This window comes from Dermacentor variabilis, chromosome 9 (assembly GCF_050947875.1).
Source record: "Dermacentor variabilis isolate Ectoservices chromosome 9, ASM5094787v1, whole genome shotgun sequence".
Classification (NCBI taxonomy): Eukaryota; Metazoa; Arthropoda; class Arachnida; order Ixodida; family Ixodidae; genus Dermacentor; species Dermacentor variabilis.
The window spans coordinates 142143134-142158501 of record NC_134576.1 but is presented as its reverse complement, the minus strand read 5'-3'; the positions used below and the strand labels follow the sequence as shown (position 1 = coordinate 142158501).

The 15368-nt window shown below is 45.7% G+C and overlaps 1 protein-coding gene across 2 annotated transcripts in view; it reads left to right on the top strand.

The window, feature by feature from the left end:
- LOC142557713 (A disintegrin and metalloproteinase with thrombospondin motifs like) overlaps positions 1–15368 on the top strand; it is a 271698-nt gene that overhangs the window by 225378 nt on the left and 30952 nt on the right. For both annotated transcript variants that reach the window (XM_075669757.1, XM_075669755.1), the window contains exon 3: positions 11665–11952. In XM_075669757.1, the coding sequence (XP_075525872.1) occupies positions 11665–11952 (288 nt within the window). The remainder of the gene's footprint in view (positions 1–11664; positions 11953–15368) is intronic.

The window sequence follows — 15368 nt, the reverse complement described above, 5'->3', positions numbered from 1 at the left end:
TAGCCTCACTGCGAGCGTTTATTGCGGGCCTCATACGTGCCATGTTATATCTGCATCGGGCAGTCATATGCGAAGCAGTGCACGCCGAGCCTTTTGTCGGGATTTCTTCCCACGGTGTTGACTGCATTCGAGAAGTTTTGATCGACTGATCGAAAGTGGGACAGGACCAACTTCGGGCCGCGGGGCTTCGCTTACACCTGCCATAACTTGTTCCTGCTGTGGCCAACCATATGAAGACGTGTCCGAAGTTCTCCACTCATGCGGCTGTAGCGGATGCGCGTCACCTACGTTGACGTGCCTTCGGACAAAGACAGTTTGCGAAAACGTGCTTAGTGGTGTGAAGTTGAGAAGGGACAAACCTGAAGGCAATGAACTCGTGCACAGCACGTTTCTCGTGCAGCATCTGCAGAAAACGAGCCTCCATGCTTATCTTCCCTTTTTTTCCGACATCACGCTGAGTCGTAACCAAGGCGAATAAAAAAAAGATGAAGAAGAAGACCGGTCGAAGCCATGGGCGATACATAAGCGAATATTTATATTTGTTATTGCCCCTACGTTCTCAAAATAAGCGTGTGCGCGCAAGCATACACACAGCAAGAGATCCCGAAGGGAATGCAATGTGCCCTCTATCATTTGTACATCGAAGAATTTCCGCGTCCGCAAGTATACTCCTCAACAAGCGCTTCGTCTATCAACAAGCGGGCACTTGCCGGTCCGTAAACCATAACAGGAAATCAGGATGCTTTTTTTCCTGCTTTTATTAGACCTCTAAGGATTGTGATTAGCTTCTACGTCAAGAGAAAGAGACAGTTTTCCGGTTGGTCTACTGGACATTGTAAGGATTAAACACGAGAAGTGTTTGCCTGTCCCCTCACATCTGTAATATCCCGGCCTGCCTATCTCAGCCATTCTGCTGAGCAACGGGTGAGCTTTCATAATCGCAGCTCTTTTATTCTTTCGATCGAGGGACGTCGCCGCACGACGTGAGACTCGTCCAGTGTACAAACCGTCCCCATCTACAGGCATGTTCACCCTTGAAACCTGAAATGCCGTAGCAGAGAAATGACGTGACCAAGGCCTCAACTTCAAGGAAAAGGAACCAATTAAAAAGGAGGTCGCCGTCAATGGGAATATTGCGCGGCGTGGCTTTACAGCGGCACAATTTTTCTTATCTGCAACGAGCACTGTTGGTGCGATCGTGATCTCCGGTGTAGCGTGTGATCTGTAAAACTCAGACCATGCCCTGCAAACTTATTCACGCGAGACGTTCAACAAGCATTGACTCCATACCTTTATTTGGTTTCATATTTCCATCATTTCTGTATCTGCGCTACTGTTGTGAATTTCAACTGTCCCATTAGTGGTGAAAACTGCATTACTCAGCATGGATTACTGCGCTTAGCACGGCATAACAGACGGTGTTTCTGAACGCTGCCGAAGTCACTCACTGCGGCCTTCAATCTGCCGTCGCACCGCTTACTAATAGAGACCGAACACTCGTCCTGTCCAGTTGAACTTTTCTGTTCTGCAAAGCCCCGTAGATAGACAGGTACAGCACTTGTTGCTTTCACCATTTTTGAAACGCCTTCGGAGTGCCACGTGAGATCTTTTACAAGGTTCAGTGACAGATATCGCACGTAACTCGTGCAGTGTATTCGAAACTTTCGGCGCAGACAGTAAGCGTTTCAAATGTGCACAGCCGTTCAAAGTAACAGGGAACAACGTTACAACCCTTTTAACAATAAATGCTACGTACAAAGACTAAGAGTATAGTCCTTATTTCATATCATGTGTATCAGATATTTTATACATCGGCCAATTTTGTGCAGGAAAACTGCGCAAATGGGGAAATTAAATTAAATTAAATTATGGGATTTCACGTCCCAAAACCACGATTTGATTATGAGGCACGCCGTAGTGGGAGACTCCGGAAATTTGGACCACCTAGGGTTCTTTAACGTGCACCTAAATCTGAGTGCACTTGTGTATTCGCATTTCGCCCCCACAGAAATGCGGCCGCCGTAGTCATATGTGGAACTACATTTCATCTATATACACACTAAGTGATTTCGCTAAGCTTCGATCGCTTGTACACTCGCTGAATAAGCCCAGATTTTCTGTCTGCCCATTCGTTTGTTTGTTTGTTTGTTTGTTTTCCTCCTTAAGTTCTCATTCTTCATGTTAACGTTAAAGTTGATATCCTGTAGTGGTAACTGAAGAACAGAAATGCAAGGGAACTAGAGACGCAAGTGCACAAACTTCCGTATTTTCGCACTGGCAAACATTGTGACGGGCTGTCGCACTGCTGGAAACAATGCCTAGAAGACGCTCGACTTTACAGACATTTCATTCCGTCTGTTTACCGTGTCTTCATTTTTTTTATTGATTATCATAGATACTGTTGCAGGGGTCCTTGGAATAGCTTCGATCAGCTGAGATTCTTTAACTTGCGCCCAAACAGCGGTGTACACGAGCGGGTTCGCATTTCTTGTCCCAGCGAAATGCGGCCACCTCGGGCGGAATCCGCATCCACACAGCCTCCGCGGCGGGTCTTAAGCGCTTTGTGCAATTCTCACGTATAATATTAAGAATTTTGAGAAAGGCTATAGAATTTCCACGATAATAATATCGAAACATGTGGAATACTTGTACGGCATATTGAAGATTAAAATAAAATGTGCTGTCAGGAATTGACAAGCTCAACATCAGGGAGAATCTCAAAGCCTTTTCTCCAAGACAGAAGAAAAACGTTGACTATATTCTATTTAGTTAGGACCTTACTTGCGATAGAGTGTCGAAGTACACGTGCTGGTAACCCTTTCTTCCTGTGAAAGTATAATAGACCAAATGTTAGCCGGTACCCGTATCTCCCGATCGTTCTCAGCGGACAAAGGCGGCGTAATTGAGACATAAGCGCCTGTCGCTTGCGAAAGCGAACTCTGGGAAGCCCTTGATCGCACGAGCTATCGATGTGGTCGCGCACTGAATTACGGGCACCCGCTTCAAATCGCTCACAGCGTTGCATCCAAGGGGAGGGGCCCACCGGACGTAATATACGGTCTCTCGTCGCTTACTCGCCGGCAATATCCAAGGTCTGCCTTGAACCAGCACACTGTGAGGTCCGAACAGTTGTGTGCGGCGCAGCTTGTGCAGGACCAGCCTCGGCAAGCAGTGATCGAATTTAAAGAGTCTGCGTGAATTTCGTGAATACGCTAATTAAGGCGCAGTTGACATGGGAATTTTACGAAGCGGACGTACGGACTTGCGGATAGTTGAAGCAGGCAAGCATTGATACTGCTGCTTAGAAAAATTTAGGATGATTTTTTTTTTCTTAAGTTCTAAATTCAGTCATCATAGAGATTATTGGTACACCTGCACACATGCTGTTGCCTAGAAGCCGCGCCGAATGAGCTGAACAACCTCCCAGCTTATGCGGATGCGGCGTGGACACTATGCTGCGCAGACACAGCACGCGGTCCTATATATAGAGAGCTTTCCATTAAAAAAAATTGGCCTATTGCTAACCACACATTTCTCCAAATTTCGTGCACCGTGGTGCCAAAGGTACGTGTCAATGCAACTCATTTATTCTATGCAAAGAGGCTAGGAATTAGCATGGATATGTGTAGCCGCAACATTAAAAAGTCGCAGCTTTGCCCTGAAGGCAAAGCATCGATTGCGATAGCAAATTAGTGGGCACTTATACGAAGTAAGGACAGTAGTTTTATCGAACGCATAAACTAGTAGAGATGGACATACTAGATAAATTAAAAAAAACATGGTGTAACGCGCGCACAAGCGTGGCAGCAGCAGCGAGCGAATTGATCTTCCTGCTGCGTCTCGCATCCCAGCGCGAACCAAGCCGCGGAAACACAGCGCGCGTCGCAGACGGCTTCCAAGATACAGCGGCCCGAGCAGGTGCGCGCGGCCACCCGGGCCGCCCGGAATAGAATGCGCACCCCTCCCTACCCTCCCCCCGGAGCCTTGCGCGCGACGGAAGACGGCGTGCTTGTTCCTCACTTTCCTTCATTTCGTGCGCGAGATTGAGCCGCGATCGCCGATTCACCCTCGCACGCTTTCATTCGCACATACCGCATACGGCGCACGGCGGCGACTTTATCGCCCTTGGATTTTATACAGAACATCACGGTGACGGCGACATCGCAAATGCGCCTCGAGTGTCCAAATAATTGCTATCGCAATAAATGTTCCTGTTAACATGTCGGCATTTACAAAAACGTGGAGTCTATAAGGTGGAGTAAATATGCCGGTGTAGGCAGTACATGAACGAAAGGACCCAGCGAGGTGGAGATGCATGTGGTTCTGGCACAGCTAGTGGCACAGCTATAGTATAATGGAACGAATCCAACACCCGCGCGAAGACACGCCACGATGTTGCACGCATTCACTGGCGCTACATCTTTGTCAGTGCTTCTAACTATACATACTGCAATGTCTATGTTCTACAACACCATAATTCCGAAATTGATATGTTGGAGCCGCAAGGTGGTAACCACAACGTGAAGGAAGAGCTGGAATAAACTGCACAGCCCTATATATATAAAGACGCGCAGCTGTTCAGATGGGCAACACCTTCGTCAAGGCTTGCCCATCACCCTCGACACGACGGCATTCTATCGTTGCTGTGGCGACGGTGGCAAACGAAAAAAAGAAATGTTGAAGCCACTCATATGCCTTCACTGTCACCGAAACAACATTCTCACTTAAATTGGCCTCTCAAGCACCACCCAAAATAAAAGCAGATTGGCTCTAAAGATCAAAGCCACACGCCTCCGCCGAGGCAACACTTGGACGTTTCCAGCTAATCTTGCGGTGCAATTCCTTTAAGTTCACTTTGTCTGCTGCAATTCCCACCTCAAGTTCAAGTTCAAGTTTGGTTTATTTCAACATCAACATCTACAGACAGTGATGCTACGGACAGCGGACAAAAAGCCTCAAGGTAGGGCTTGACTGCGTCCACTGACCGTCTTCTTGACAGCAGTGCAAATAAAGATTGCATACAAGAGTGTGAAATCGAAGAACACATAAAGATACTCACTTAGAATCGTAGGAGAAAAAGCAATATCATTATTACAAGAAGGCACATCCAGACAAACGGCCAATAAATATATAAAAAGCAGCATGTGTACAAATAGTAAACACATAAGGAGTGTTAAGCAAGTTATTAAGCAAGTTATTAAACAAGCTCGCGAGTGGGAAACGCAACTTTAGCAGGGAAGAAGTTTGGGCGTGTTGGTGGGATGCGTACAAACTGGGACACACAGCGCAAAAATGACGAAGCGCTCGTCCCGTGTTCCTGCTCCGTCTTTGTGTCACTCTTGCGCTGTGTGTCCCAGTTTGTAGGAAACGCAACATCTGATCACCACATTTTGCGCGATTGCATGGAATGTCCCAAATCTCATGAAAACGAGTGTCTCGGATGTTTCTGCTTGGTTTGGGAGAGGATATGCTCAACAAATTTCTTTTTTTTTGTCTAATCTCTGTTTGATAGCGCTTTCTTAAGTATGTTGATAAAATTCAGGCAGTGGTAATGATTTCGATTCCCTGAACAGTAGTTCGGAATGAGTCAAATATGGAACATTCATCATCACTCTAACAGCTTTCTTTTGTATTATGTGTAATTGACTAATGTTTGATAAAATGGTCGTACCCCAGATTAAATAACAATAACTGACTACCGACATAAAGAGGGAGTTATAAATAAGCAGTTTTATGCTTCTAGGGAGGTAGTGTCTCAGTATAGACAGCACTCCAGATACTCGGGATATTTTACCACCTATTGTATCTACTTGCAGATCCCAAGGCATGTGCTGTTCAAATACACCCGAACATTTAACAGCAGGCACTATTTCCATGAGAAAGTTTTCAAGTTGCAATTGATATTGCAAATAGATTTTGCGGTTTCTTTGGTCAGAAAAGGACAGCTTTTTTCTTTTAGTTGCATTCACGATAACGGAATTTGCAGTTGACCAAGTTGACAGCTTCATTAGTGCGACATTTGCTTTCACAACAGCATCGATTGGATCTCGCGCAGTGATTAGTACAGACCTGTCGTCAGCACAGACAATGAACTTAAGAGACCTGTAAATATTAACGATATCACTAATGTATATACAGAATAACAATGGTCCAATGATGCTTCCTTGTGGCACTCCTTACGTTATAGACCTTAAATTTGAGGCATGGTTGTTAATGATTACTTTCTGCTTGCGGTACTGAAGGTAAGAGTTGATTACATCCAGAAATACTCCGCAGAAACCACATTGATTCATTTTTTGTAGTAAAGTCAGATGATTTATCCGGTCAAATGCCTTGGAATAATCAATAAAACGCCTAATGCACACATTTCTTGCTCAAAGGCTTCTAGTATTATTTCTTTGTGCGCTAAGAGAGCATGTTCGATCGAAAAACCTTTCATAATGCGGTACTGACACGATGTTATTATGCTGTGTTTAGGAAGAAAAGAAATCATTCGCACATGAATAAGTTTTTCTAGGCCCTTAGAGAAGACCGGAAGTATTGATGTAAGCCTGTAGTTGTAGAAAACATTCCTGTCTCCACCCTTATACAATGCAATTACTTCCGCGATCTGCACTTTTTAAGGAAATACGCCATTGGTGAAGACAAAGTTAAAAACGTGATGCAAAACAGGCGCGACTGTGTCTAAGGAGTATTTGATAGGTCTGATTTGTAAACCATCAGCGTCAGAGCAGTCACTGTTATTTATAGATTCAAAAATTTTATTTCATCGGCGGTTGTAGGGGCGAGAAAGGCACTTTCTTTCTGCCTGTCGCCCATATAGTGTAAACTATTTGGGTCATTCTTGTTACTTGTTGTAGACTAAAAATACTCATCGAAAGAATTTACGAGGTCCTCGTTTGAAATTATGCTGCACAAAAAAAAAAAAACAGAGCAAGATGCCGGGAGGTAGTTTCAACATACTCTTCCACGTGCCTCATTGACTGGTCACGGTGCGACAACTTTGGTTGCCACTTCTTGCATCAAGTTGAAAAACGAATGTTGCTCTGACCTTTCCCTATGAAAGGTGCGCTTTGTGAGAGCGACAGATTGCGAGGCGCCCCCATCAAAGTGTCACTGGCAATGTTTTTTCCGCAGTCTTAAGACCTCCACGAGGGCACGAGCCTAATGACGTTTCGTGTTTCGCGCGCCACGCGTCAAAGTTGATCCGGCTACTGCGATTCCCCGGCACTGGCATCGTGTAGCGTTCTTGTGCCGGAAGTAAAGGTCACGTGACCTACAGGTGTTCTGCACGAGGTACCCGAAGCGCTGGCTCCTGTCTGGACTTGTCTGTCAAGCGGGCGAAAGAAGTCTACAACTTTGTATCACTCCGCCAGAGGCGCGCGGCTATCCCTCTACCTCGCCGCGAGACGGCATTTGTCCATCGCTCGCGACAGCGGAGCACTCGCGGGTCGTGCAGCGCAATGGGACGGGCTCCAAGCGCTCTTCCTACTTGCGCGTCACCGCTGAACACCATCAGGGTGGCCAGAGTAAATTAGGTCAACAAGCGGATGGCTGGGTTAAAAGACGCCCTAAAGACAGTTGCTTCTTCATTCCACCATCATAAACCCTTTGAAGAAAGGTAGTCATAACAGATAACCGCTATTTCACAACTCTCTTTCTCTCCAACCCAGGCTACTTCTCTTTCATCGACACGCACTATTCTTCAGTCGTTTATATATATACACGAGAAGAAAGGGGGTTAACCGAGGGGCCCGATATTTATTAGTCATATCATAAGAAGCCAACAAACACTGACACCAAAGACAACATAGGGGAATTTACTTGTGCTTAATAAATGAAATAAAGAAACAATAAATTAATGGAAATGAAAGTGAATGAAAAAACAACTTGCTGCAGCTGGGGAACAATCCCACAACCTGGCATATATATATATATATATATATATATATATATATATATATATATATCACATAAAGTAAGAACAGAGTAACAACACTAACGGATATACATCTCTTGGCCGCCACTCATGGAAGGGTTGGAACGAAACATTTTTGAAATGATGTCTCCGTTATTATCGCTAATTCAAGAACCAATGCGCATAAATAAGAACGCATGACATATAAGATACCAGTAAGACAAATAGTTTGCAGGAAGATGGAGACTTCGTACAGCCCGCAGTGGGCTAAAAAGAAAGAAAGAAAGAAAGAAAAAGAAAGGCAGGCCGGAAGTTGGAACCAATGTTTCGGCGAAGAGTACTGACGAAGTCACAATAACTTTGGCTCCAGATTGAAGCTTCCCTCGCTCGCCCACTATTGACTAACGCAGCGTAAGACACATGTTACAGTGTTCAGTTTGATACTTGGTGACATTTCTAACACACCAAGCGTCGACCCCTGGTAAGATCCTCCTTTTTACTTTAAAAGTGCGAACCATCAATCTGGCTCGACATATTTCAGCTTGGTGTCACATAATGCGAGTTACATGCCCCCCTAAGGAGAAGGTAACAGCAATAAATAAGATTATTCGAAGGCCGCCACAGGAACGGGCTTCGTCGGGTAGGGACCCATTAAGCCTCGACAACGGCCCGTTGTAATGGCGCGCGGAACGATATGCTTCGCTACAGCTCGCTCACAAATGTTCCGCGCTGTCCCAGCTGCATATACGGGACAGCGCTGTCCCAGTGCTACATGTCGAGCGAGTAATGGCCGGGCGGGAGTGGAGAGGGTCGCGTGTCGCCCGTTCGTTCCTTCGCGTATATCGGGCACCGACGAAATAGAAATTGCTTGCGCCCCAGTCAGGAACGGACACATGTCCGCTCCCTTCCTTCCGTCTCTCTCTCTCTCTCTCTCTCTCTCTCGGACAATAACAATCCGAGACAATTTTATGCAGCGGAAACTCGGCCGGGTGGCGTCGAAAGCGGCCGTAACCCGTTTCTCGGCGATTTCGCCACTTCTGCGCCGCTTCCCCGATTCGTACGCAACCCGGTTTTGGCTGTTCGCTCCGGGCGAACGCCGTCCGTGACCGTGTGTTCCAAATGCGGAGATCGCTTTAACAAGACCCTAATCGCCAGGCAGGTTTCCTGCCAGCGCATAGGCGGCGACTTGCTTCTTTAAAAAAATGGGCCCTGAGAAATGGCATTAAGCAGCGTCGTCTGTCATTTCTTGCAGCAAAAAAAAAAGCATTCTAACAACACCCCCATACAGAATAAAAGGCACACGAGGGCGTTGTTTTGCCCGCGAACCTGCAACAAACTCTGTGTGCTACCTGTTATTTTAAAAGTACAGCAGATGACTAACGGAAACAGGCATTCTGCCTTGCACGTAAGTTCGTGGTTAACGGCTAGGCACCTGCAGCGTTCTTATCTTTCAAACCTTTTGTTTGCCATTAAGTTGTCATGCGTTTATATTATGATTTGCTTACGACGGCAGAATATAGGACTACACGAGATATCCCCACAACCAACTATGCTTCAGCCCTGTTTGATTACGCTTTCTCGTACATTCGTTGTTTGTTACTTTCTATTACCCAATTATTGTTTGCGAGTATTCTCTGTTTAGTCGTGTTACACGTTGATAAATTCAGCGTGGCATCGCGGTGAGAAGTGGGTCGCAGCAGTTCAACGCTGAATTTTTCTTCTATAGTAGTGTTAGCTACCATGAAAAGACAAGAGAACGCCAACGATGAAGTGAGGATGACCGGACGGAACTTGTGATATATACATTAAGGTTTCCGTGATGCCTACTTATTTTCCTGCCTTGTGTTTGTGGCAATCTTGCGTGGTTAATAATTTGAAGCATGCATAAAGACGTCCAAGTTGGCACGAAAGCACGAATATCTGCATGAAGCAAAGCTTCACTGTCTTCTCAGAACCCTTCCTAATTAGCATGCTTGGTTTCCGGCCTATTATACATATCCGAAGAATGCGAAAAGAATCTGGCTGATACAATTAAGCCTCTTACAGTTATGTTGCGTACAGCGCCAGTAAGTATCGCCAATAGATTCCAGCTTTTACCTATAAAAACATGCGCACCCTTACTACTCTTCTCTTGTATACATGTATCACAGCACATCAGTATATTATGCGCAGAATAAATTGATCACTACATCGCGCATACTTATGCACATAAATATGTACGCCGTACTGATCAGCGATTGAAATCGACGAGTAGGAGCGATTACAAGCAATAGATTTCCGCTCATTCGTATCGTATTATAGTACTTCGAAAAATGTTTTTCTATGCCCGTGCACCCTTGAACTCTGAGACAATTCAGCTGCGTGATTTTTGCAAACGCCACTTTCACCTTGTGTTTATGTAACCTTTATTACACCGAACGCGACGTTCTCGGGACTGGGTTAAACCGATTAGAGAGCAGACCATTTTCAGGAGATAAAGACTCTTGGACCCTGTCCCCACGCGTCACAGGCTTACAAAGCGACGTGGTCATTTCTACGATTCATGAAATTAATTAGCCTCAGTGACCGATTGTAGGCGTGAAGTGATGGACAACTGCAGGTGTTCACATTGAGAGTACCTTCTTGCCTCCCTCTCCATTATTCCTAATGATACCTTAAACCCTTTCGCCCGTGTAGGGTAGCGAATCATACACATGCGTCTGGGTGACCACCCTGCGTTTGCTTCCGTCTTTTCCTCCTCTTCCTCCTACTTTCACCTTTGAGTATACCTTCGAGGAGCCTGTGACTATGGAGCTATAAAAATATTACGTACTTTTCTCATTATCTTTGAACGTGAGCAAATAAATAAATATATATATATATATATATATATATATATATTTTTTTTAATTGGAGTATACCCACCTTCTATGCTACAGAAAGAACCAGCTGTAATCTCGAGGCTCCTACTTATATGTTCAGCTTATTTATCCACAAAAGTACCAAAACTCTGCTAGAAGACTTTTATGAGAAATATTTACAGCCACGAACTCGGCTGCAAGTTTTTTTTTTTCGTAAGGTATTTGCTAAGCACTCCGCCGTCGACGAAAACAGTTGAAGAAAAATAAAACAGGTACAGGTCTTCGATTCTCCATCTACTGGAATTGATGAGTATCCATGATTACAACTGACTATCGCGCAATAAAAGTTCCTAATCACTAGTACAGAACTAGGATGAGTTAGTTTATGGCTATAAGTGCAACCTGAGCGGACCAGTGACGGGTCAGAAGGACAAGAGGTAAACAGTATATGGGATCTTAGAACACTTGATCGAATCGGGCTCATCTGTTCGATGCTTTAAATGTAATCGTCTTCAATGCTTAAATTTAGTGCCTAGCTTGCACGAGCACGCTGCAACTATTAGCACACACGCCGTCGCTTGAATTTATTAGTTTACTTTCGTCCACATAATAGTTGTTTGTCCCAGCGCCATGCTGTCACATCTCGTTCTTGATGTTCTCGTTCAAAAACGTCGATACTATGCACTCAAACTAGATACGTTTCGGAGCCCACACGGACTCTTTTGTCACACTTGTAAGTGCTTACAAGTTGCGATTGCTTTTGTCAAATTCTTTTTTCGTAGACAGTGGGTTCTGGTGGATATTCAGCGTGGTCGTACGCTGAAAGCCACAAACGGCAGCATTAAGTAACAAGCAAACCCCCCTGACGCCCCCCCCCCCCCCGTGCGTCTCGTGCGCACCACGCAGGTGCACGAGCGGCTGTCCGACTCCGAGATCCGGCGCGTGTTCCGCGGGGCGTCCCGGGACGAGGTGCCCCAGTACGAGCTCGTGCAGCTCCGCGCCCGGAGGCACCAGCGCTCCGAGCGCGAAGTGGGCGGCGGCGACCGCAGGGCCGTGTCCCTGCGGGCATTCGGACGCCGCTTCGACCTGCGGCTCAAGCGGAACCGGGACTTCGAGCAGCGCGCCGCCAGGCTCCAGGTGCTGGCGGCAGAGAGCACGCCCAACGGACTCGCCTACACGCCACTCAAGGGCAAGGTATGTACGCGCAGCGCAGTCCACGTAATGTCACAACGGACACAGTAGAAGAAAGTGTTGCGTGAGTGAATGCTTCCCTCGTACTTTGCTCCATTTTGAGAGTTATCCTACTCCATAACGAAGTGCGCTTGTTTCGTGACTGAGTACGTCCGCGTTGCTCATGCAGTGAGAGAGCAGACACATTGTAGCGAGAAGCATGAGTTCTGTCAAGGCCCGTAACAAAGTCACTGCGCAGTCCGTTATACTGAGAGTCCACCTACTGGACATGTCCATTTCGTGTGCTGCTGAAGTTCTGATTGGCTGGTCTGGGCTATGCGTCAGAAAGAGACAGGCACCCCGAGCCAATCAGCACTTCAGCATCAGACAAAATGGACATGTCTACTAGGCGGACACTTACAGAATACCTCCACCCCTCCTTATCACGTCACCAAAGGTAATAGACATTCTTTGTTTGGCATAAATTCATGACTAACGACTATAGGCACCTGAACTAGAACAGCAGATTCTTGCGTGTATCCTACCGAATACAGGAGCACAGTATTTAGGAGAACCTGTCACTTAGCGAGTGGAGCATGGAAAAATACACGCACATACACGATGACTACACTTGTTTTCCTACTTGAGTATGACTACAGAGCAGTTCCTTCGGAAAACCAAGTTGCTAGCATTCCTTTTGGTCTGAGTCTGTAGCTGCTCACTGGTTTTTGAAACTTGAGAGCATGGCTACGCACACGTTATAAGCTGCGCAAAGTGTTAGGTTCGCAGGAGCTTGTGCTACAGTGACTCTAGGAAAGCTAATAGCGTTGATGAACGCTCCATAGATCTTGTAATCAAATCCAGTCTTGGTGAGTCCCTATTATGTGTTAATGAAACACGCCGTGCAGGAATGTGTCGTGATCTTGATAGAAATGTCAAACACAAAGTTCATCGAAGCAAAGAGATAGTAATAGAAAGGTAGCCGATAATAATCTAAGCATTCTGAAAGGGAGAAAGACATTACCGTTCACATTGCGTGGTTTTTCAGTTTTTCGTAATACTTCATCTTCAAAGTTATCATCAACATGTTTCCGCAACTGAAAGTTCAGTGCTGCCATTTTCTGGAATACATGTACCTGAAACTAGGTGTTGCTTTGCAAGATTAGCGGGGAAATGTTTGTATATTGACAGAGCAGCATATTCATGCGAGTCAAACTGGTACGGCCATTGAAAGCTTCGTATGCACAGGAACAAGTCTTGGAGAGGTGAGAGAAATGGTACCTACGTCTCACCTCACCCGGCGTAACTAGACATAGCCCAGACCTAACCTAACGACACCTTCCCATAACTCAACCTAACCTTACGCATTTATGTTCAAGAGAGAGAGACAAAAGGGAATGAAAGGAAGGGAAATTAGCCAGTGTAAGTACCGCCTGGCGTTCAAGATGAGGGAGAAACCATCATACCTCAGATTGCAGTGTCGTGCCCTGAATGTCTTATTTTCTGCAGATACCGACAGAAGGCAATTGTGTAGGCTGGCAGCAGGTGCGGCTGAAGCAGCATTTCGCGAGCATGAGAGCTGAGGGTGAACGCCTTTGGCCAAACGGGAGGAGCGAATTGGCCTCCTAATGGATTTTTTGCTCTGATTGAGCGGCGAACACAAAGATGATCCCCACATGTTGTCTTAGTGCTGACGAATTGAACTGTAAATAACGACCAAAACAAAGAAAAGTGAATGCATTTATGAAAGATGTCGACAGTAGACATGAAAGACAAATGGTCGAGTCCATTGGAAAACGTTCAAAACGACGGCCTGTAGACGGCTGGCGCCAGTCATTGATCCTATGTGTTTATGACGGGGCGTGGTTAATGATCGATTGTCGACTGAAGAATTAATGGGATCCGGATGGTGCAAGTCATTCATCCGAATAGAAATGCACATGCAGGATGTTGACAACGAGGGTCATAAGATAAAAAGGACGAGGCTTGGGGCGAGGTAAAACCAAGTGACGGTGCACCATGATAACGTCTGTAGCAAAATGACGCAGCGGAGGAATGTGCCGTTCGTGACACTCAGCCTTTGCGGAGCAAGAAAGGGAGATCGTGAATTTTAGCTGCCAAATAAGTTTGAATGGTGCGCATGGTGTTAAGAAATATTTTGGCACAAACTACTCTGGAGGCCTAAAATATCAAACTCCTTTCGCAAATGAGCTTTTTAGGTGTCAACGCGAGCAATAGACAACAAAAATGAAAGCATGCTGCGGTCACAAGAACTTTGATCATCGGTACGTGCAAGTGACATAACTCCGAGACAGAAAGGAGAAATTATATTCGGGAAAGACAAAGTGGTAATTTTCCTCACAAGTTACCCTGTCCCGATCTTCATTTACCTTTCATGCGATGATTTAAATGAAAAATTACAATGAAAAAGCTCAATCTTTGCATGATGCTATTTGCAATGACATGAGTAATTATTTTCGGACAAATGGTTGCATCGTCAGCGAAATCACCAGCCGGGCAAGACATCCACAGCAATCCTGTAGCATACCGGGAATCCTCGAGTTGAATTGATATAGCGCTCCATCGAGAACAAGCGTTGACCAAAAAATTTCCAGTGACCAGAGCTAGGGATCATGAAACAGAGGTGGAATGTCAGATCTGTTATTGTCTTAAATTCGACACGCTGAGCGACCTCAGTTGGCTGTGTCGTTCACAATGCGGAAACGCCACAGTTGAGCGATTTCGCCTCGAGTGCCTGGCCAACGTAGCATGCTACATATAGGGTTACCAACTGACAAGTGTTGCCCTCATAGCGCCGGCTGCCGGTGCGACCCCCACAGCGGCACGCCACTTGCCTGTTTCCTGGTTTTCCTTGAATCGGCACATGCATCCCACGCGCTCTATTGGGCGTTCGTAGGTGGTAAACAAATTAATTGTTGCAAGTGGAGTCATTTCTAATTCCATAAACTGTTTCTCGTGAAACTGCTGTGTTATCCGAAGCTGCGAAACTGAGTCGGTCCACATCCTTTAACTTTTATTTTTTTCTTCTGACCTCTCTCCTATGAGTCCAAGTGCAACTTCCGCATTTTTCCGATACCTATATTCTATGTAGCCACTAACCGATGGGGCTTCTTGCATTTACTGGCACGACCAGCTTGGGACACGAACCAAATGGACGCAAATTGACCGTTTATGCACCACACATGACTGGGCTAGCTACGGAAACGATGCTCAGTGGGCTGTTGGTCTTACCCGCTGGTCGACTTTAAAATTTTAAACCGTGTGACGAATTTTCCAAAGTCATTAAATAAATTTTGATCCTGCAAAGTTTGTACTTGACGTATTGCCGCTTTAGTTTGTTTTCATGCTGTTTGTATTTAACATGCCCTACCTTCGTGTTCGGCCCACAAAAGACGCCATCAAGATACGTAGCCAATAAA